At 42.3% G+C, this 25165-nt stretch overlaps 1 protein-coding gene across 1 annotated transcript in view; it reads right to left on the bottom strand.

Annotated features, from left to right (window-relative positions):
• myo3a (myosin IIIA) overlaps window positions 1–25165 on the bottom strand; it is a 180296-nt gene that overhangs the window by 88055 nt on the left and 67076 nt on the right. Inside the window, exons 14-15 of the mRNA XM_060825714.1 lie at window positions 18706–18835; window positions 4255–4334 (exon numbers count right to left, since the gene is read on the bottom strand). Coding sequence (XP_060681697.1) covers window positions 4255–4334; window positions 18706–18835 — 210 coding nt within the window. The remainder of the gene's footprint in view (window positions 1–4254; window positions 4335–18705; window positions 18836–25165) is intronic.

The following is a 25165-nucleotide window of genomic DNA, read 5'->3' as shown; positions in this document are numbered from 1 at the left end:
AGCCTCCTCCAGTGGTTCCCAGCATTACCGATACCAGCCAAGTCGACTCATCCCACATGATATCAGAAAATGGTTGGAGACACTGGGTACTGCAAAGGCTATGGGCCCTGACAACATTCTGGAAAAAGTACTGAAGATTTGTGCTTCAGAATTTGCCACTGCCCCAACCTAGCTATTCCAGTACAGCTACAACACTGGCAACTACCAACAATGTCTTGTGCACAAAAAGCTGGACAAATCCAACCCAACCAATTACTACCCCATCAGTCTACTCTTGATCATCAGGAACATGATGGAAGGTGTCACCTGCTGTCTAGCTCAGCAATTGCTCAGCAATAACCTACCTGCTCAGTGATGCCCAGTTTGGGTTAATTTAAAAAGGATCTTTGGGATCCTATGGTTATCTTTCCCTAGTCCAAAATATATTTACCGTGTAAAAGGAGCCATTTTAATTAGGCTATGAGTTAAAGAAAGAGTGAGTTTATTAGCCCTGAAATGGGAAAGAAAGTAAAATATGATAAATATATACATAAGCACAGATTTGAAATGAAAGATGATTCCCAAAAAGTTAAGTTAAAAAAGCATATTTGAATCAGTCTTTGGCTTGTCCATGATAAACTGATTATGAAAGGCTGTGGCTGTTAAGTTGGACAATTTCAACTGGTGTTTGATTGGAGAGTCTTAGTTCTGCAGTTAGCTGAAAGGAATTTGTTCACATTTACTTTTTTAATGGCTGAGCTGACAGATTTTCAGTAATCAGAAAAACTTTGAAAGGAATCTTCCAAGGCCCAAATGATATCGGCTATGATGAGCAATTTTGGAGAATGGGAGGCCTTTCTTAAAGGCAAGACCAATACATCACATTATCCAACCAAGTTCCAGAGGTTGAGCCAAGATTCCCGCAAGTGAACTTCCAGAGGCCTGTTAATCAGAATTATCGCTCAGTTCCGAATTGATTAATCTTGCCTCATTAATATGCAGTCTTGCATTCTGCCACCTTCTGGATATAAACATCAGGCTCAAATTTCCTGACATGATAGTCCGAGTGGGTACTTGGTCTATGCAGCTTATTGCCTGCTTCTCCAGACCTCCATCTTGGACACACAGCACCAACACCTCAGGGCATGGTCCATGGGCAGCAGTTGCAAACACACAATGTCTGCAGCCTCTGGCATCCGACATGGCAGCCTCTCGACATCATCATGGTACATCCCTGATCCACTTACTGCACTCTACTTTAATGATGCACTTTGGTGTACACTGAAACTTTTCATTCTAATGCTGCAGCAGGGACAGGTACCTGGCTCATGGACTCAACCATGCTACATTTCAGGATCCTCACTTGCTCTCTTAGCACCCGCTCATTTTATGCTTACCTGGACGCATACAGCATCTCGGCCTTGCCTTAGATTTTAGAGCTTCATCCCCTCAACTCTACTTTAAAGGCTCACAGTACTTCTGTCTTTGCTTTCAATTTAGCATAGACAAAGCCAGGCAAGCAGGTCAGCAGCCATTAGTCAAAGGGGTGGGCATGGTGCTGTATGGCACTGGGTGACATTAATCTCACACCCGCACCATCTGCCAGTTGTGTATGTACCAGATACACTCCGTATGCTGCAAGCAGATGCCCCGTGGAGCCCTCAGTCAAGTCAATGGAGACAGTTTTAAGTCAGGAAATCCTGGCACAGTTAGTCAAGAGCAGCATCCATTTTTGGTCCAGAGACTTGGGCATAGTCAGTCAGCCACTGAGAGCATCATGCTCAGTATCCTTTCTTTGTAGAGCCTGAGGAGCCAAACATGGGGCCTTCATCACCTGTCTTGGCTGGCTGTTTTCTCTTGGAAACAGAGAAAGGGAGGGTTTGAGTGACATGAAAATGGGTGGCACACCTGTTAATGAGGGGGAAAGGTGGTGATCTGTGACTGAATAGGCAGCACAGATCACCATACAGAGTTAATAGTGTGGGGTATTGGATGAGAACGAGTGACAGATGATTTTGCAGGCAATAGTTAGAAGTCGGTGCATTGCCTTCGATACTGCATATGAAGTAGCAGGGAGAAGATGTTGGCTCTTACCCTGGTGGAGCAGTGAAGGTCCAATATCTTCCTCTGGTATTGCTGCTTGTTTCTCCAGATGATTTAGACCGCACTGATCCGCATGACAAATTTGGACTAAGTGGGCAGGGTCCGATGCTCTGGAATCCTCTGGCAGTCCTGGGGGAAGAGGGTAGCTACCTATCCACCAGGATCACCAGATCCTCAACCTCAAAGCAACGTACTGACTTCTTGTTATCTGCCATGATGAGGGCAAATGTCATGAACTGGGCAGTGCACCTCCACATTGTCTATGCTTGATCAAGCGCAGAACAATCTTTTAAAGATGGCATTGGTGCCAAGGATCCAGTGATATCCTAGTGATGGTGGGTACATCCAGCTTGTTGAAGAATAAGGCTAGTCTCAGACAATGAATGAGGTGAGTTTGGGATATTTGCCTGACAAAATTTGCCAGGCCTTGCGGAAAGAAACCCTCCATGACACTTGATGAAAATGACACAGTCACAATATTGCTTGGCATGGCATAATAGATTTCCAGCAGCTTACCTTCTAACAGCAACACAAATTAAGCCTGACTTTGAACGGTCTTTATAAGGTGCAGCTTTGAGATGATGCAATTCTGTCAGCTCTATAGACAGACCTCATGCTACCTGCCAACTTCTCCTATAGGCTGATTAATACTGGGCAAAAAAACAAAACAATTGAGTTCCTTCAGGAATAAGACACAAAACTGAGCCTTCATTGATTTTTTTTTCTAACTAAAGGCTCTGCAGATTAGGCTTGACCACCTTTAAGAAATACTGATCTACCAAGATGCAAACAATTAATGTTTAAGTTCTCCATTAACATAAAATACATTTCAAGGCACTGGGGCCAACACATTTTTTTTAACAATTTTGTTTAAATTACCATGATTGAACATTTAAATGCAGTGTGTACTGGCCTTAAAACATCATAATCACAACCCAGTAACTTGAGTTAATGGCCCTCAGTAATGCCTAAAAACTTAAAAGGCTGTTTCATTACATCTCATCCACAGTGATTGTTGAATAAGTCAGCAATATGTAACTAATTTTACTTATTCTGAATGTCTTATTAAGAATGACACTGCACAGATGTAATTGTAATGATAATATTGGTCACGATATAGGCTGCAATGATGCCATTAAATTTAAAGTCTGACCTCTGACAAAGATTAATACAGTTCCTGAACTAAAACAAATTCATCAAAATCTTGTCATACCATTTGTGAGATGTAATATAGGAGGAATTCTGTCCTATTTAGTTGTGCAAATACGGTGTTAATAAGCAATACCAATGCTAAGCTGAAGCAGTCTAAACTGCTTTGTTGTAGCAACATTTCTATGTAAAAAGATCAATTTGCCACTTCTGGCTTAAAAATCATCTTTGTATGAAATTATTGTGAGTTACAGAGAGGTCATGACTCACCGATCAATTTGAGGTTTGAAATGGTGCAAAAGCCCCTTGCAACTTTCTCTCAGAGTCCTTGGAGATTTGTTCATGTGATATTTTCACTAAATGGCCACTCCTGGTACCTTCTGATTTTTATCACCTCTACCATTATGTGGTGCTGGCTCAGTGTTGTTTGAGGTAGTTCACTGCCAACTGTTTTTTTTAATCTTTGCTTTGTCTCAGGCCTAACTAGGCTTAGCTGTGGAGAATACATAACCTCAAACAAAAAAGGCAACTGTTCTTAAATAGCAAGAATGTTTACTACATTGTAGCAATAAATCTAACTACATTTGGTCAGGCATAATTACTAGGACTTTGAGGAACTGGTACAGATACATCTGTTCTGTCTGAAAGGTAGACCAGAGCTCTGTCTCTCTACCTACTGACTGTGTGACATCAGTAGAATGGGTGGTACCAATATAAAATGAACATTAACCTCTTCAGAACTAATATTTTATGGCATAATTCTCAGCCTCCAGGTTTGGTCTGTATGTCTGTGCAGCTGCCAGCTGAGACCTTGGATTGATTCTGTCGGCATTCCCCAGTTTGTTCCCTTCCTGCCGATTTAGCTAACTTCATAATTTCCATCACCACCACCTCTGGCCTCAGTCTGCCAAGCCTGGTCCATTACAGTTAATTCATTATTGCACAGAAATTAGATGATATAGAACACATTGTAGTTAAAAGCACAGCTCAGAATTAAGAGAATACCCAAAGCCTCTAGTGTACCTTTGAGTGGTTGGTAGCATGCTGAGGAGTTCGAACTCGAGGGACAGTTGCACCTTTTCCCCTGGAATGAGACAGATTTCCTAGGACAAAATAAAAGATGAATGTGAAAATAATAGATGACAATGAGAAACTGCATACAGTATTGGGTTACCACTTTTGCAGAACACCTCCATTCAGTCTACTAACTTGACCCTGAGCTTTGGCACACCTACCATTGATTCTCCCCAGCATACCCTCATTCTGACCTTTTTGGTCTTAGCTCCTGTCCTGTACCTAATGAAATGCAACTTCAGTTGGCTGTCTAGCAGACACCTGAAGTGTTATTGGAGGAATTGTTTATACTGCTGAGTTTATGGCAGGTAGAGGGGGAAAAAAAATCAAAGCATTAGTTTTATTTCAACATCAGAGAAGAGGTTTTAGTTTCTGTTCAAGGGAACCTGTCACTTCAGCATAAGTGGTGTATAGTCTATGGAGCTTCCAAACTGGGAGAGCTTGAATAAAAGTCATGTTGTTGGAATTGTGCAAATTTAGGCAACTTTGTAAAAGGCTCATGCCAGCGGACATATAAATAAATCATATCCAAAATGTTCTTGTGGTCTTAAGGAAAGAAACAAAAAGCAGAAATTTCTGGACAAACCCAGTGAGTCCTGCAGAAGGAGCACTAAAGTCAGATGTTAACTTTGCTTTCTTTTCACACATTCTGCCACACCTGCTGAGCTTTTCTAGCCTTTTCTGTTTTTATTTCAGATCTTCAGCATCTGCAGCTATTTATTTTATTATGTTATCCAAGGGGAAGAAATTTGGAAGAGTTATTTCAGTAAAGATTTAAAATGCTGGGATAGAAATGATATGTATTTGCTATTGAGTATCTATAAAAGGATAGCATTGGGAATAAGCCAAAATTTAGGTTGTTTTATGTTTATGTTAAAATTTTTCTGTCTTCTGTGCAAATATTTGTTTATTTTTTCTTATGTGTAACAAACCTATTTTCTGTTATTCAAGAATATGTGCAGCCTCGAGTAAATGTTTCTTTGACTAACTATTAAATTAACTAACTGCAAAAATTAAATATATGGTATATCAAGGCAGATTTCATTCTGCGATCTGACTTGTCCAGTATTATGATAAGGTGGGCTCATAACATATTCATAATATAGCAGAAATCTGTTGATTAATTCATTTACCTTTTCATCCTATCTACCTTTGTGTACAACAAAAATAACTAAAAGCTACATCTAATAGGGCGGAGGATGGAGCGGTGTTGGAAATCTCATATCAGATAGTGGGGGGAGCATTATAGGGGAGGATGGCCATACATGCTTTACAAGGTACCTCCAATCTGTCTTGGATGTTAAGACAGCAAGCTTCCCCAACCCAATCCTTGGCAACTAAAGCTGCCTGGTTTCCTTTATCACACTGGCCTGCCCTGCAGCAGCTGAATTAGAGATATGGATGATGTGAGGCCCTTAAGTAACCATTAATTGATCTGTTAAGTGACTCATTAGATATAAGACTGAGCAGACCAACTTGACACTTCCACAAGCTCTTTAAAATTTCAGACAGGTCAGGAGCTGCTGAGTCGATGGTGGAAAAGCCACCAGGATTTTACATGCTGATTCAAATTAGTTGGTGGAGGAGCTTAAAATCTAACTTAACAGTTTTATTCCACCATTATTTAAGCATGCTTGGTTGGATTTTGATCTGATGTTGTCATTAGTTCAGGTCTTTTGAATACTGATCCAATAACATAACCATAAAATGAGCTGTACTGTCTTAATTTCCATTTCTCTAGCAATTGGATATGCTAACTATCTGTCCATCTTGCTGATCTATCTATATCTATATCCTCCTGCTGGCTTTTTCAATCTGCATCACAATGTGATGCTGTCAGCAAAATTTGAAATTGTTACTCCAATTCTAAGGAGCAGACCAATGATGAGTTGTACATATTGTTAAGGAGCTGGCATAACACGGGTCCCAGATGATTACCACTTACAACATTCTTTCATTCAGATACATTTCCCATTGTTCGTTACGGCATAACAGCCTCTTCCTGCTGTGGCCATACTACCTTTCATCCTGTGTTCCAATATATTTGCCATAAATTTATTATATTATGCATTTTTAAATGTTTGTGAAAATCCATACAAATGCCATTCGTTTACTTTGCTTGTTGATCTCCTGTTAGTTCTTCTAACAGGTTAGAAGGTTAGCTAATCATGAGGCTTATTTTAGAAGGATCCTTTAGGATTTTCCTCAATTGTGTTCATTTCCCTAATGCTCGTTAATTTCGTCGCTTGCTATTGAACCTGGGATCTTAGGAGGTAGCAGTAAAATTCAAACTTGGTGCAAAATGGGCAAGTAGATTGGCTGCCTGTTCTCCTGGTCAGTATTTGTTCCACATATTCATTGTCCTATTACTATCACTGGGAATTTACTGTATGGTAATTGGCTGTCACTTTTTTTTAGTCATTAAAGGGATGTGGGTGCAGTTGGCTAGGGCAGAATTTATTGTGCATTCCAAATTGTCCTGGAGAAGGGAGTGGTGAGCTGCCTTCTTGAATGACTGCAGTCCTTGTGGTGTAAGTATATCCTAAGTGCTGTTATGAAGGGAGTTCAGTAATATGAAGGAATGTATTATATTTTCCAAGTCATGATGATAATGTGTTGCTGGAAAAGCGCAGCAGGTCAGGCACCATCCAAGGAACAGGAGAATCGACGTTTTGGGCATAAGCCCTTCTTCAGGAAGAAGGGCTTATGCCCGAAACGTCGATTGTCCTGTTCCTTGGATGCTGCCTGACCTGCTGCGCTTTTCCAGCAACACATTTTTAGCTCTGATCTCCAGCATCTGCAGTCTTCACTTTCTCCTCCAAGTCATGATGATATGTGGTTTGGAAGAGAACTTCCAGGTGCTTGTGTTTCCATACTACTCTTGTCCTTCTCAGTGGTAGGGTTTGAGAGTGTGGAAGTTGCTAAGTAAGGGTTCCTATTGAGTTGTAGCAATGTATCTTTTTATGGTACACACAGCTGCGAATGCACAATAGTAAAGAAAGGTGAATTTTGAAGGCATAAGATGAGGTGCCAATCAAGCAGGCTGCTCTGTCCTGAATAGAGTCAAGCCTTCAAGTGGTTTTGGAGCTTCAAATATATAGGAAAGTGGAGGCCATTCTATCACACTCCTGATTTGTGCCTTGTAGATGGTGCACAGGCTTTGAGAAGTCTGGAGGTGAGTTATTCACCACAGAATTTCTTGCCTCTTGCAGCCAGATTATTATACAGTTGGTCCTGTTCAATTTCTGGTCAATGATAGCACATAGAATGTTAACAATTACAGATTCAGTTATAATAATGTTATTGAATGTCAAAGAATGCTGGACATTGAAGGACAGCTGTATGATAAAAATGTTGCCTTTTTCACACCACCCCAAACTGAGTGTCAGTGAGCAGGTTATTAATGCAGCAAATCCACTATTGATTCCATCATTCCTGATGATCTAAGATAGACTGATGGGTCAACAATTGTCTGGTTTGGATTTGCCCTGCTTTTCCTCTATAGGATGTGCCTGCAATTTTATACATTGCTGTGTAGAAATCAGTTTTCCAACTCTACTGGAACAGCTTTGCTAGGGGTACAGTTAGTTCTGGAGCACACATCTTCAGTAATATTGCTGAATGTTGTCAGGGCCCAAATTCTTTGCAGTAACCTGTGCATTCAGCCATTTCTTGATGACATGTAGAGTGAACTGCATTGGCTGGTACATGGCATTTGTGAAGCTGGGGACCTCAGGAGGAGGTGAGAATAAATTGTGCAATCTCACTTTGGCTGAAGATTGCTACAAATACTTCAGACTTGTATTTTACACAAAAGTGTTGGGCTCCCCCTATTATTGAGAATGGGGATATTTGTTAAGCCTCTTCCTGTAGTGAACTGGTCAATTATCCACCATTAATAATGATTGAGTGGCACAACCAGAGTTTAGATCTGATCAATTGGTTGCGGATTGTTTACACATATCGCTTATACTCCTTCACATACGAATAGTCCTATGTTATAGCTGACACATCCCTTTTAGATATACCTGGTGCTGGCCCTGGCAGGCCCTACTACACTCTTCATTGAACCAGCTTGGTCCCTTGGCTTGATGGTAATGATTGAGTGAGGGATATGCCAGGCCGTGAGGTTACAGATTGTGTTTGAATACAATTTAGCTGCTACTAATGCTCCGCAGCACTTTAGGGATTCCGAGATTGAGTTGTTAGGTTTCCTATGTTACAACATTTGGAAGTGCTTGGAATATTGAGGTAGTGCGACATAAATCTATGTATTTATATTTTATCCAGCCCAAATGGAAAATTATAAACCAGACTGCTGATCCGTTCCTAGCCAACTTGTGAACAGTGTGCTTGAACCTGAAATAAGGTCAGGTGATAAAAAGGAATGGAAACACATTAAAATGTTGATGCACGAAGTATGAAAAAAGCAAGTGTGGAAATGATAAAGAAGAAGTCTTATAATTGCCCAGACATGATCACAGTTTTAGTCCACCAGTATTATAAAGAAACTGAGTATCAGATTTTTGGCACACTTTGATTAGCTGTACTCAGGTTTACTGATGTAGCTGTGATTAGTTTTTAGATGAACTGAGTTTTATTGTAATTTCAGCAGTAAGCTAACTCCCAGAAATGTATGTTGTTGTTAAAGTGCCCTGTATCATTCAGGATCATGATTGGGCTGCCAAAGCTGAAGCCAAGGTAACTTGTCCAGTTGGAGATTTAAACTACTTGAATGAAGAAAATTGGATCCTGCCAAATCTATAATAATTCATGGCCCTAATTTTAATCGGGTCAAATCTGAGGATGAAAGTGCTGCGGCAATAAGGCCTGTGCCATAGTAACTCTGGAGCTTGACACTGTTATCTACCACCTAGTATTGAATGTACTGAATGAGAGAAAGAGAACATATTTAAAGTTGATTTTCTTCGATGAGGTTAAATAGGACATAGATACCACTCAGAATAACAGGTAAGAAATAAAATTAAATTGAATTCAGCAAGACATGGAGGGGTGGAATTTTCATTTCAGCCTATGAATTAGGAGCAGGAGTAGGCGATTCAGCTTCTCAAGCCTGTTTTACCAGTCACAATGATCCATAACACCCAAAAGTCTTTGAAGTCCTTGCCTAACAAGAATCTATCTCCACTTAAAAATATTCAAATATCCTACTCCCCATTGCCATCTGTGGCAAAGAATGCCAAAACTATACAACTGGCTTACTGTTAAGATCTTTTTGTCTTCAGTACTTCAGATTTGTGATGCTACTGGCAAAGTAATACAACGGGTGTCTTGTCACCACAAAACCTTGCTAGTGGTGAGAAAGTTATAGATGGCTTGTCCTGACGAAGGGTTACGCCCGAAATATTGACTTGGTTGCTTCTCAGATGCTGCGTGACCTGCTGTGCTTTTTCCAGCACCACACTTATTGACTCTGGCTTCTCTGCAGTCCTCACTATCTCCTGGCCTGTCTGGAGCCCAACCCAGTCTCTTAATTAACCAATTTAGAGTCCCTTTCCACTTTTGCTGGCACTTCATTAGTACTCAGTGAGATAGACTGTGTGTAATGTTTAGAACTCGAATATCATTTATGGAATTTGACAGTAGACAATACATGTAGGAGTTGGCCATTCGGCCCTTCGAGCCAGCACCACCATTCATTATGATCATGGCTAACCATCCACAATCAGTATCCTGTTCCTGCCTTATCCCCATAACCCTTGATTCCACTATCCTTAAGAGCTCTATCCAACTCTTTCTTGAAAGTATCCAGAGACTTGGTCTCCACTGCCTTCTGGGGCAGGGCATTCCATATATCCACTACTCTATGGGTGAAGAAGTTTCTCCTCAACTCTGTTCTAAATGGCCTACCACTTATTTTTTAAACTGTCCTCTGGTTCTGGACTCACCCATCGGTGGAAACATGCTTCCTGCCTCCAGAGTGTCCAATTCTTTATTAATCTTATTCGTCTCAATCAGATCCCCTCTCATCCTTCTAAACTTCAGTGTATACAAGCCCAGTCACTCCAATCTTTCAATATGTGATAGTCCTGCCATTCTGGAACTTATGCTGCACTGTCTCAATAGCCAGAATATCCCTCCTCAAATTTGGAGACCAAAACTGCACACAACACTCCAGGTGCGGTCTCACCAGGGCCCTGTACAGCTGCAGAAGGACCTCTTTGCTCCTAGACTCATTTCCTCTTGTTAGTGAAGACCAACATGCTATTAGCTTTCTTCACTGCCTGCTGTACCTACATGCTTGCTTTCACTGATGTACAAGAACACCTAGATCTCATTGTACTTCCCCTTTACCCAACTTGACTCCATTTGGATAGTAATCTGCCTTCCTGTCCTTGCCAACAAAGTGGATAACCACACATTTATCCACATTAAACTGCATCTGCCATGCATCCATCACTCACCTAGCCTGCCCAAGTCACCCTGTATTCTCATAACATTCTCCTCACATTTCACCCTGTCACCTAGCTTTGTGTCATCAGCAAATTTGTTATTATTACTTTTAATACCTTCGTCTATATCATTAATGTATGTTGTAAACAGCTGCGGTCCCAGCACTGAACCTTGTGTTATCCCACTGGTCACTGCCTGCCATTCCAAAAGGGACCCATTTATCACTAATCTTTGCTTCCTGTCAGCCAGCCAATTTTCAAACCAAGTCAGTATTTTGCCCCCAATACCATGTGCCCTAATTTTGCTCACTAACCTCCTATGTGGGACTTTATCAAAGGCTTTCTGAAAGTCCTGGTACACTAATTCCCTGTTTTCTCTCTCCCTCCTTTCTTGAAAAGTGGGACAACATTAGCCACCCTCCAATCCACAGGAACTGATCCTGAATCTGCAGAACATTGGGAAATGATTATCAATGCGTCCACAACTTCTAGAGCCACCTCCTCCAGTATTTAGATAGAGGAATTTGGTTGTTGGTTACTATTTGAAGAACATGCTTTTTAACAAGAACAAGGTCAGAGTATATTTCTGGAACAATGGTTTGCATTCTGTTTTATTAGGCTGGCAGTTCCTTTAAGATGAGTCCCCGTCCATATTAGGTGTAGCCTGCCTCAGTCACTGAACTGCATGCTGCTGCCAAGATGCTTCCAAAGGCCTCTCCCCCAGCTTTCAGTCACAGGTACCCCTGCTACCTCGATTAAATCCTACCCTGCAAGCCTGGCACTTTCTTGGGTAATCCAGGGATGTAATGATTGCGTGAAGGTGAATGGGGCAGCACGGTGGCTCAGTAGTTAGCATTGTTGCCTTACAGCATCATGGACCTGGTTTGATTCCAGCCTTGGGTGTCTGTCTGTGTGGAGTTCGCACATTCTCCCCATGTCTGCATGGTTTTCCTCCAGGTCCTGTGTTTCCAACCACAGTCCAAACATGTCCAGGTTAAGTGGATTGACCATGCTAAATTGTACTGTAGTGATCAAGGATGTGCAGGTTGAATGGATTAGCCATGAGAAATAGAGTACAGGGATGGGAGTAGGAGTAGGTCTGGGTGGGGTGCTCTTTGGAGGTGTGGTGCAGACTCGATGGGCCAAATGGTTTCCCTTTGTGCTGTGAGGATTCTATATATGGCTATTCATTGCCTAAGCAAATGGAATGGTCTGTTCAAATCTGGTAAGATACAGGTCATAATGGGATATAAATTATTGAATGATACAGTATAGAAAGGCCATTTGGCCCTTCAAGGTTGTACCACCAAAGCCACACTACATCTATATTAGTCCTAACTTCCAGCATTAGGTGCATAGTCTTGAATATTATGACATTTCAAGTACTCATCCAAATACTTTTAAAGGTTGTGAGGCTATCTGCCTCAACTACCCTCCCAGGCAATGCCTTCCAGATCCCCAGCAATCTCTGGGGGTGGGCAATATCAAATAGGCAATGGAAGACTTTAGAAAAATGAGGAAGAAGAACCAATACATCGAAAATGATCAAGAAGTCTTTGAATTGTAACCTCTTTGAATAGATATTGATTATCTCATTAGTTTCTGGAGCTAATTGCTCATTTCCCCAGTCACCTGTATAGAACCAGCAGCTAATGAGGTGTGAACATAACCTATTATGCGGGTAATCCATAGCCAGCCAGTCTACAATTTGAAAGTTATTGAGAATGACTTAAGAATAACTTCAGAAGCTAAATTGAATAGCATTACATAAAAGAACCCACGATATATGTAGTTCTGGTGTAAATTGATTGACAGTGCATGACACAGCTGGAGTTATAAATGTTGATGGAACCAATGTCAGCTCTTTCCTTTCACAGTGCATGTGTATTACAAAATGATTTCCACCAAAATAGTTACAATTTATGAAGGAGTCTGTTGCGAGGCTGCAACCTAACCCATTCATTATGTGGTTCAGATCATTAGCACTCAGCCAACTAGATACCTGCAAACCTTAAACATTGGGTAGATGTGTAAATTAAAGCTCACATTACTATGGAGGATGGAAACCTTAAATTTCAAAAGAAAGAAAAGAAGCTGGAAAGTCTCAGTGGATCAGGAGGATAGCGTCTGTAAACAGAAGCAATGTTAACAATTCAGAAAACTGCCCTGAAGTAACTCTTCCCAAAAATTCTGTACTTTTGCATCTACATTTACTAATTACATTTATGATTCTCATTTCTAATTGAGGTGGATTTCAAATGGCTAGGAAACTGCATTCCATCCACTTTCAGGACTCTCAGATAACCCGTTCTGTGTTCTCTGCCTCCTTACATTGTTTCATTCCCCCTCTCCTTACACATTTTAACCTGCGCTGTGAGGCCAGGGTGGCGAAGGGTATAAAATAGTCAGGGAAGGGGATTGGCAGAATGCCTATTCTCCCACATCATAAAGGTATACTCCGAGGCAAATTGAGCTACTGTGGTAGTGATTTTAGATAATTCTGCGTACATTTTATTAATGGCAGGTGGACCTTTCCTGTGACCTGGGATGGTTTTCCTACTTTTTAATCCATGGAGGCTGTTCCCTGTGCACAATGCTGCCCCCAAAAACTGCCACCACATCTTATCAATTGCCTGCAACACGGCACTTCCCCAGACCTGTTTGGGAGGATGGCAAGGCTGTCATGGACTGTTCCTCCATGCGTATCTCCAGAGTTGGTCACTATTCCCAGCATTACTGCTGCTGACTGTTCCAGGACCGCAGATTCCCCCCAGACGTGATCGACGATGCCCTCCACCGCATCTCCTCCACTTCCCGCTCCTCCGCCCTTGAGCCCCGCTCCTCCAACCGCCACCAAGACAGAACCCCACTGGTTCTCACCTACCACCCCACCAACCTACGCATACAACGTATTATCCGCCGCCATTTCCGCCACCTCCAAACGGACCCCACCACCAAGGATATATTTCCCTCCCCTCCCCTATCAGCGTTCCGCAAGGACCACTCCCTTCGTGACTCCCTTGTCAGATCCACACCCCCCACCAACCCAACCTCCACCCCCGGCACCTTCCCCTGCAACCGCAGGAAATGTAAAACTTGCGCCCACACCTCCACACTCACTTCCCTCCAAGGCCCCAAGGGATCCTTCCATATCCGCCACAAGTTCACCTGTACCTCCACACACATCATCTATTGCATCCGCTGCACCCGATGTGGCCTCCTCTATATTGGTGAGACAGGCCGCTTACTTGCGGAACGCTTCAGAGAACACCTCTGGGCCGCCCGAACCAACCAACCCAATCACCCCGTGGCTCAACACTTTAACTCCCCCTCCCACTCCACCGAGGACATGCAGGTCCTTGGACTCCTCCACCGGCAGAACACAACTACACGACGGCTGGAGGAGGAGCGCCTCATCTTCCGCCTGGGAACCCTCCAACCACAAGGTATGAATTCAGATTTCTCCAGCTTCCTCATTTCCCCTCCCCCCACCTTGTCTCAGTCGGTTCCCTCAACTCAGCACCGCCCTCCTAACCTGCAATCCTCTTCCTGACCTCTCCGCCCCCACCCCACTCCGGCCTATCACCCTCACCTTGACCTCCTTCCACCTATCCCACCTCCATCGCCCCTCCCCCTAGTCCCTCCTCCCTACCTTTTATCTCAGCCTGCTTGGCTCTCTGTCTCTTATTCCTGATGAAGGGCTTATGCTCGAAACGTCGAATTCTCTATTCCTGAGATGCTGCCTGGCCTGCTGTGCTTTGACCAGCAACACATTTGCAGCTGACTGTTCCTGGGGCAGGTGACCATGCTTTATAGGGAGGGACAACCTGAAGCCAAGCAATTCGTCAATCTCCATTACATGCTGCTAAGCGCCCTGCAGGCAGCCACAGAGTGGGTTACTATCACTCTCCCCTTAGCCCCAAACTCAATTTTCATATTGTCTGTAGGACCCCTGCTACAAGAATGACATGCTGACCATGGACGATTAAGTTTCATTTCTGGCTACATGGGCTCAGACCTTCAGGAAAATAGACAAAGTATGAAAACCGCTCAAAGAATGTACTGGTCATAGATCATAAAACAATCTTATAGATCCATTCATTTGCTCCAGGACATCCCTGCACGAGTTCCTCAGGGAAGTCTCCTAGGATCAATCATCTTCAACTGTTTCATCAGTGACTTCACTCCATTATGAGGTCAGAGACAAGAATGCTCACTGAGGATTGCACAAAATCTAGTATCATTCACAACTCCTCACATATTGAAGGGGTCTGTGTCCAAATTGCGGCAAGGTCTGAAATGTATCCAGGCTGGCCTGATAAATGGCAAGTAACATTCACACCATCCAATGTTTGGCAATGGTAATCTCCACAAGACAGAATTTTATATCACCCCACAATGTTCAATGGCATTACCATCACTGAATCCCCAATTAACAACATCCTGGGGATGACCATTGACCAGAAACTGAGCCTGAACCAGTTATATAAAGACTGTGCCTGCAAAAGCAGGTCAAAGGCTGGGAATTCTGCAACAAGTAGCTCACTTCCTATCTGCTCAAAGCTTGTGTGTCATCTACAAGACAGAGGTCTGGACAAGATGAATTAATTGCTTGCATCATTGCTGCTCTTCAGGACAAAGCAGCCTGCCCGATTTGCACAGTGGTAGCAGTGCGTACTGTCTATGAGATGCATTACATTAACTCACATAGCATCAAATAACCACAACTTTCAAAGCCAAGCCCTCAACCACCTCGAAGGACAAGGGTAGCAGATGCATGGAAACACCATCAATTTGAAGCTCCCCTGCAAATGACACTCCAAATTGGCTTGGAAACACTGTTGCTGGGCCAAATTCTGAAAGTCCCTCCCTAACAGCATTGGGAGTGTTCACATACAGCTTGCCAACACATTCTCAAGGGCAATTAGGGATGACCATTAAATGCTGGCTAAGCCAGAAATGCCCACATGCTATGAACAAATAAAAATAATTCAAGGGGGGCAATCAGACATTATATTGGTCCCAACCTCGAGCTTCCCCCTCTCCACTCCTTTCACAGGTTCACTGGCTACTGAGGAAATTTTCCCATTTCCTGAAATATCTGATCTGGAGATTTCTGAAATGAACTCCCAATAATACCTGGAACATGGCACCTGCTACAAACTTTATATACAATCCTTTATATACAAACATATATACAATCCTGCCCCCTGCTTGCACTACCAGATATGTACAATCCTGCCCCCTGCTTGCACTATCAGATATGTGTACTGGATTTATACCAATGCATAGGATGTTCAAAGTACTTTGCAAATGTGTACCTACAATTCTTAAATGAAACATTGCTTATAGAGTTATATGTGATCATTTAAATGGGAGGGTCTTTAATTAATCATCTACCTGAAGCAGGGTCTTTCAGCTGACACCATTTGAGAACCATTGATCTGACAGTGTGCAGGAAACAGGAACTGTTGAGATCCTGAATTTTTTCCAAAGCACGTAGCACTGCTTCAATTATGTTGCAGTGTTAATTTTCATTAACTTAAGGTTAAACAATTCACCATGAAATCATTTGTTTTTAAGCAATGCTGTTATGAAATTTTGATATTATTTTTAATTCCTATTTCTGCGGTGGATCAGTTAGCATCAGGAATGAGAAAATGAAGGTTAACATTTTGACCTGGTCCCATCTTCAACACAACTTCACTCCATTAGCAAACATCAGATTGAAGATAGCATTGAACACAATCAGGCTACATGGACCAAACTTTAGTTTGTCAATTCATCAGTAGTATGATAAGTTGGAACTTGAACATCATAGGAAGGTGAAGAATTGACAATGAATCAAAATTGTAGAAGCCTGACAACATGGAAAAGAGGCCATTCAGCTCATTCAATCCTGCACTGACCCTCCAAACACCATCTCACCCAGATCGATCCTCATAATGCCCATAATCTACACAGCTTGCACATCCTTTCCAATTACATGGCCAATTCACCTAACCTGCACATCTTTGGACTGTAGGTAGAAACCGGAGCACTGACAGATGCCACACAGAAACTGGGAGAATGTGCAAACTCCACACAGTCACCCAAGGGTGGGATTGAACCTGGGTCATTGGTGCTATGAGGCAGCAGTGCTAGCCAAGGAGACACCATGCCGCCCAAATATTTTCCATGCACCATGTTTATAATTGGTACTTCAGATCTGTGTTCACTGGGGAAGACACAAGCAATCTCCCAGAGGTAACAATGGCTGAAGGACCTGAACTTAAGGGAATCTATATTTGCCAGGAAATGGTGTTGGAGAGACTGTTAGATCTGAAGGCTGATAAGTCCCTGGGGCCTGATGGTCTACATCCCAGGGTACTAAAGGGGGTGGCTCTAGAAATCATGGATGCGTTGGTGATTATTTTCCAGAGTTCAATAGATTCGGGATAAGTTCCTGTGGATTGGAGGGTGGCTAATGTTGTACCACTTTTTAAGAAAGGAGCGAGAGAGAAAGCAGGAAATTATAGACCAGTTAGTCTGACCTCAGCGGTGGGAAAGATGCTGGAGTCAATTATAAAGAATGAAATTACGACACATCTGGATAGTAGTAACAGGATAGGTCAGATTCCTGAAGAAGGGCTTATGCCCGAAATGTCGATTCTCCTGCTCCTTGGATGCTGCTTGACCTGCTGCACTTTTCCAGCAACACATTTTTCAGCACAGGATAGGTCCGAGTCAGCATGGACTTATGAAGGGGAAATCATGCTTGACTAATCTTTTTGAATTTTTTGAGGATGTAACTCTGAAGATGGACAAGGGGGATCTAGTGGATGTAGTGTACCTGGACTTTCAGAAAGCCTTTGATAAAGGCCCACATAGGAGGTTAGTGAGCAAAATTAGGGCGCATGGTACTGGGGGCAAAGTACTAACTTGGATTGAAAGTTGGTTGGCTGATAGGAAACAAAGAGTAGTGATGGCAGGCAGTGACCTTGCTGATGATACTAAGCTGGGTGAAATGTGAGGAGGATGTTAGGAGATTACAGGGTGACCTGGACAGGTTAGGTGAGTGGACAGGTGCATGGCAGATGCAGTTTAATGTGGATAAATGTACAGTTATCCACTTTGGTGGCAAGAACAGGAAGGCAGATTACTACCTAAATGGAGTCAAGTTAGGTAAAGGGGCAGTACAGAGAGATCTGGGTATTCTTGTACACCAGTCAATGAAGACAAGCATGCAGGTACAGCAGGTAGTGAAGAAAGCTAATAGCATGCTGGCCTTCATAACAAGAGGAATTGAATATAGAAGAAAAGACGTTCTTCTACAGCTGTACAGCGCCCTGGTGAGACCGCACCTGGAATATTGTGTACAGTTCTGGTCTCCAAATTTGAGGAAAGACATTCTGGCTATTGAGGGAGTGCAGCGTAGATTCACGAGGTCAATTCCTGGAATGGTGGGACTATATTATGTTGAAAGATTGGAGTGACTGGGCTTGTATACCCTTGAGTCTAGAAAACTGAGAGGGGATTTGATTGAGACGTATAAGATTGTTAAAGGATTGGACACTCTGGTGGCAGGAAACATGTTTCTGCTGATGGGTGAGTCCCGAACCAGAGGACACAGCTTAAATATAATGGGTAAGCCATTGAGGACAGAGATGAGGAGAAACTTCTTCACCCAGAGAGTGGTGGGTGTGTGGAATGCTCTGCCCGAGAGGGGAGTGGAGGCCCAGTCTCTGGATTCGATTAAGAAAGAGTTGGATAAAGCTCTCAAGGATAGTGGAATCAAGGTTTATGGAAATAAAGCAGGAACAGGATACTGATGGAGGATGATCAGCCATGATCATAATGAATGATGGTGCAGGCTCGAAGGGCAGAATGGCCTACTCCTGCACCTATTGTCTATTGTCTATAATGGCTGTTTCACTGAAACTTGCATGTTTCAGTGAAAAACAATCTCCATTTTTGGCATATGTTAAGCAAGTCTGGGTAATCCTACCTGATTTTGTTAGTGGGTGTGTTACAACCTGCCTGGTAATTTTATTGTCAGATGATTTCAACAACAGGACTATATCTGCTGGCAAAGTGTCTCGATTCTTTGCTAGAAAGCCACTGGCATTGTAAAGAACCTGCAATATTAAAGAGAAAGCAACAATTAGGTCATGATTATCACAAATAAGAACAAATTATTTGGTAGAAGAGACCTAGTAGATAACAAAGTTTCACTTCTAGGGATTTTGTTAAAGAACTTTCAGTGTAGAATCATTTACTTTTCATGCTTTGTGAATGATGACTCACTTGAGGATAAAGGCATTTAACAGATAATAGCTATCATTTGTTTCCAGATTATAGATGAACTTACTCACGAAGCAGTGATGTTTGCTATAAGTAGGCGTATACAATGTACATAATTACATTTTTGTAAGGGGAACAATGGCACAATCAGTGGATTGGTTCTGAAACTGCGTAAGTACAGTACATGTTAATGTTCTCGAGAATTGGTCAGAAGCACCAACTAACAAACACAGAAAATGCAGTGCAATTGCCCATTTCTTTCAGATAGCTTTTCCTTTCATCTTCAGAACAAATGATCCTATAATAACAGTGATACAAATTTACCCCATGCTACGGGTGGTCTTAGATTTAGAGGTAGGATTAAGCTCAAGTTTAAAGTTAGATTTAGGTTTAGAGTTATAATTAGATTGGGTTATGGTTAAGTGATTGATGTAAAATTAAAATGATTGGAAAATTAACTGTCATAGTGCAAAGTGATTTCTGATCTTTATTGGCCAATATTTGATGAATAAACAGAAATGTTAGAACATTAAACATCTAACAGCTGGAGTTGAGATATAACTTATAATGGTTTCCTCCCACAATCCAAAGATGTGCAGGTTAGGTGAATTGGCCATGCTAAATTTCCCAAAGTGTTCAGGAATGTGTAGGTTAGACACATTAGTCAAGGATAAATGTAAAGTAATAGGATAGGAGAATGGGTCTAGGTGGGTTACTCTGAGGGTTGGTGTGGTCTTGTTGGGCCAAATGGGCTGTTTCCACACTGTACGGATTCTATGATTTAATAAGTGGTGGAATAGGCTGCAGGATTGAATGCCTTACTTCTCTCCTCGTGTTCTTTCAAAATCTACAATTATCCTAAGCAGTCATCGTCACATCATTGCCTATTACAGTCACAGGCATGTACAACATGGAAATAGACCCTTTACTCCAACTTGTCCATGCCCACCAGATATCCTAAATTAATCTAGTCCCATTTGCCAGCATTTGGCCCATATCCCTCTAAATCCTTCCTATTCATATACCCATTCAGATGCTTTTTCAATGTTGTAATTGTACCAGCCTCCACTACTTCTTATGGCAGCTAGTTCCATCCATGAACTGTGTGAAAACTTTGCCCCTTGGGTACCTTCTAAATTTCTCCCCTCTCACCTTAAAACTCTGTCCTCTGATTTTGGATTCTCCTACCCTGGGGAAAAGACTTTGGCTGTTCACCCTATCCATGCCCCTCAGGATTTTATAAACTTCTATAAGGTCACCTGTCAGCATCTAATGCTCCAGGGAAAATAGCCCCTGTCTATTGAGCCTCTCCCTATAGCTCAAACCATCCAATACTGGTTATGTTACATGAATAGTTAGATCATTCTGCTGTGTGAGCTGTTGCTCATCCCTTTAAATGTTGTGATTTAAGGGATCTGCTTAGTCTAGTTGGCAGAGGAAAGCCACCTAATAGTTGAAAAAGCAGAGCTTCTGGTCATAAAGAATATGCAGTTTATTGCATGGTTGAAATTAGGCACATGTTACAGTAATTTGACAGACATTAATACTGAGGCTATAAAGGAGACCTTGATATTAGGCCTTACTCCTTTGAGATCCTAAGCTGTTCTCTCGCCTGAATCCACATATCATCATCATATTGAGCAGTACTTAATGCAGTGCTCTGTACAAACCCTTTCAGACCCTTAAACCCTGAAAAACCAGAAGTCCATTTTCATTATAATGTTTAAAAGTTCCCTGAGCAACCATTCCCTGAAGGAGTATTCATGCTGATAAGGTTGAGAGGCATGTATATTGTTTGGACAAAAATGTATATAGCTTCAAATTCAATGCTTATAACCTGTCAATGATTGTGTAATCCATGCACACTTTCTCATCTGAGATATTTCCTTGGAATTCCCTCAATGCTATTCATGCTGAAAATTGATGTTTGTGCCCAAATATTCCTTGTGTGAACACACATGCAGTGTGACCAGGAAGGATAACAGTAAGTGAGTGATTATCTTCTGCCTTGCTGCCTCACGCCCCTTTGGTTTTGCTATTCCTTTTCCATAATTCTGAAGCACAGGAGAGTGCCCACTGGGAATCTTATTTCAGCTACTTAATCCTGCTGAGTGCATAGAGGGATGGAGTCTAAAATCTCCAAATGCCCTGAGACTGAGAGCATGTTGGCCTCACACAGAGCAGACAATAGTGCTGCTATTGTCATGATAAGAAAATCATCATTGTAGTAGTAATCCTAAATTTGTGAAGTCAGCCAAAATGAGAAAAAAAAGCATGTGAAGCTTGCCCTATTGAAAGGTCAATTGGTCAGATGGTGCCTTTAGTGCTTTCTGTATTTTCTAAACAGGTATTGTAACTCAGCAGGTAACCATTTGCCAGCAAAACACAGTGTCGTCGATCACAGGATGGTGTGTGAATATCATCCAGTTGATTAGATAATACAAAAGAACTGCAAGGAAATTGGCTGGGTGTGACTGGCTGGCCTGGGGGTCAAGGTTTGTTAAAGCCAAGAGATAAATCTCTTTCCAGGACAAACGTACAGATGTCCTAATGAGTGAAAAGTCAACTGGCCAGTGTAGACGTGATTGACTTGTGATGTTTGCCAGTAGCCAATTGATCAATTGCTAAAGACTGGACAGTGTCAACGATTGATCACATAGGTTGCTTGCATGGGAAGGAGTTTAAAAGCATGTGCCTTGGAGAGTTAGATAGCTCAGGAACAGAAAACGCCCGATATATGCTTGGAGGTTAGGATGGAGCAGGCTGATTATCTGTTTCTGTCTGATCCTAAGATATAGGCAGAAGTGGGTACCACAGATTCTGGAGATTAGAGTCAAGATTAGAGTGGTGCTGGAAAAGCACTGCAGGTCAGGCAGCATCCAAGGAGCAGGAAAATCGACAGTTCGCAAAAGCCCTTCATCTGGATGAAGGGCTTTTGCCTGAAATGTCGATTTTGCTGCTCATCAGATGCTGCCTGACCTGCTGTGCTTTTCCAGCACCACTCTAATCTTGATCCCAAGATATGTCCACATAAAGTGGGTCACTAGCATTATATGGGTAAGCTTGTGATGTATTATTATTGTTGCAGTATGTTGTAGTGCACCTTACTTCACTACAAAACAATTGGGTATACCTTGGGTTATTGATATCCAGAGTAAATTTGACAGACTAGGGAAATTAGGAATAAAAGCTTACTTTTAAACTCCTGACATCTCATAAAGTTTGCTACCAAGTTGTGCTGCACTTGGATTTTACGTAAATAAAGGAAATTGCTGCCACTTGAGTAAGCATGCACTGGAGAATTTGGACCTATATCTTGAGGACGATGTAAATAAGAGAGCAAATTCACATGTACTGAGTTTCCAATATAAAACTGACGTAAAGCAGTTATGCACAAATTATTCACAAAACAAATCCACTACTCTGCTGTGATGTTGTGGTTTGCCGCAAAAGGTGACAAAATTGTCCACTGAGCAGCAAATATTTTTAGATTATGTTAGTCTGGCACAGAACAGCAGAGGAAGAAGACATCCCGATACCAATCAGTGATTCAGCAGCTGTGAAAATTACCACCATCTGTGGTTTAATGTGTTTATTTCCTTATTAATTGTTATTCCTCATTGTATTGCAATTGTATGAAGAGCCATTTTTTGTGAAGGTGATGCACAAATCAACAGAGCCCCTTCAAAGACTTTTAGGATTTTGATGTTTATCCAACTAACTTTACCCAAAATGGGAAGTGCACCCAATTGTACAACCTGTCTTGGAGTTAAAGAACAAAGAACATTTCAGCACAGGAACGGGCCCTTCGGCCCTCCAAGTCTGTACCGATCCAGATCCAGATCCAGATCCTCTATCTAAACCTGCCACCTATTTTCTAAGAATCGGTATCCCTTTGCTCTCTGTCCATTCATGTATCTTGACAGATACATCTTAAGTAACGCTATTGTTCCTGCCTCTACCACTTCCGCTGGCAATGCGTTCCATGCCCCCACCACCCTCTGCGTAAAGAACTTTCCATGCATATCTCCCCTAAATCTTTCCCCTCTCACTTTGAACTCATGATCCCTCATAATTGACTCCCCCACTCTGGGAAAAAGTTTCTTGCTATCCACCCTGTCTATACCTCTCATGATTTTGTAGACCTCAATCAAGTCCTCCCTCAACCTCAGTCTCTCTAATGAAACTAATCTTAATCTGTTCAACCCCTTTTCATAGGAAGCACCCTCCATACCAGGCAACATCCTCTGTACCCTCTCCAAAGCATCCACCTTCTTTTGGTAATGTGGCCACCAGAACTGTATCCAGTATTCCAAATGTGGAATATATAACAGTATGCAGTATACAGCTGTAACATGACCTGCCAACTCTTGTACCCAATACCCTGTCCAATGAAAGGAAGCATGCCATATGTCTTTTTGACCACTTTACTGACCTGCATTGTCACCTTCAGGGAACAATGGACCCAAATACCCAGATCTCTCTGGGTATTTTCCCCAGGACTTTTTCATTTACTGTATTGTTCACTCTTGATTTGGAACATCCAAAATGCGTCACCTCACATTTGCCCGGGTTGAACTCCTCTGCTATTTCTCTGCCCATCTCTCCATCCATCTATATTCTGCTATACTGTCTGACAGACCCCTTCACTATCTGTTACTCCACCAGTCTTGGTGTCACCTGCAAACTTGCTAATCAGGCAATCGATACCTTCCTCCAAATCACTTTTATAGATCACAAACAACTGTGGTCCCAGCACAGATCTGTAGTCACAGGTCTCAATTTTGAGAAACTCCCTTCCACTACTACTCTGTCTCCTGTTGCCCAGCCAGTTCTCGATCCATCTAGCTAGAACACCCTGGACCCCATAAGACTTCACCTTCTGCATCAGCCTATCATGGGGAACATTATCAAATGCCTTACTAAAGTTCATGGATATGACACATACAGCCCTTTCCCCCATCATTCAACATTGTCACCTCCTCAAAGAATTCTATTAGGTTTGTAAGACATGACCTTCCCCGCACAAAACCATGCTGTCCATTACTGATTAGCCCATTTTCTTCCAAATGGGAATAGATCCTATTCCTCAGTATCTTCTCCCCCACCACTGATGTAAGGCTCACCGGTCTACAATCACCTGGAATATCTCTGGTACCCTTCTTAAACTAAGGGAGAACATTAACAATTCTCCAGTCCTCTGGGACCTCACCCATGTTCAAGGATGTGCAAAGAAATCTATTATAGCCCCAGCTATTTCCTCTCTCGCTCCCTCAGTAACCTGGGGTAGATCCCACCCAGACCTGGGGACTTTCAACCTTAATGCCTATTAGAATATCCACAACTTACTCCCTCCTTATGCCGACTTGACCTAGAGTAATCAAAGATCTATCACTAACCTCAACATCCATCATGTCTCTCTCCTCGTTGAATACCAATATTAAGTAACTCATTCAGAATCTCACGCATTTTCTCTGACTCCACGCACATCTTTCCTCATTTGTCCTTGAGTAGACCAATCCTTTCTCCAGTTACCCACTTGCTCCTTAGATTAGATTAGATTCCTTACAGTGTGGAAACAGGCCCTTCGGCCCAACAAGTCCATACCGACCCTCCGAAGAGCAATCACCCAGACCAATTCCCATACATTTACCTCTGCACCTAACACTATGGGCAATTTAACATGGCCAATTCACCTAACCTGCACATCTTTGGACTGTGGGTGGAAACCAGAACACTCGGAGGAAACCCACGCAGACACAGGGAGAATGTGCAAACTCCACACAGACTGTTGCCTGAGGCAGGATTTGAACCCAGGTCCCTGGTGCTGTGAGACAGCAGTGCTAACCACTGAGCAACCGTGCCGCCTCCTTATCTATAAATAAAAGGCTTTGGGATTTTCCTTGATCCGGTTTGCTAAAGATATCTCATGACCCCTTTTAGCCTTTTTAATTCCTCATTTCCTAACACCAGGTCCAGTTTGGCCCCTTCCCGAGTCAGACTATTTAATATCAGTCTAGAAAACCCTCCTGGATGCTTCTTGTGAATTCTGCTCCAACCAGACCTCGAACACTTAGGGAATCCCAGTCAATGGTGGGAAAATTAAAATCTCCTATCACCACTACCCTGTTTCTCCTACATGTTCCCATGATCTGTTTACATAT

Source organism: Hemiscyllium ocellatum, chromosome 5 (assembly GCF_020745735.1).
Source record: "Hemiscyllium ocellatum isolate sHemOce1 chromosome 5, sHemOce1.pat.X.cur, whole genome shotgun sequence".
NCBI lineage: Eukaryota > Metazoa > Chordata > Chondrichthyes > Orectolobiformes > Hemiscylliidae > Hemiscyllium > Hemiscyllium ocellatum.
Note: the sequence above shows the minus strand (reverse complement) of the source record. Positions and strands in the feature narration are given on the sequence as shown.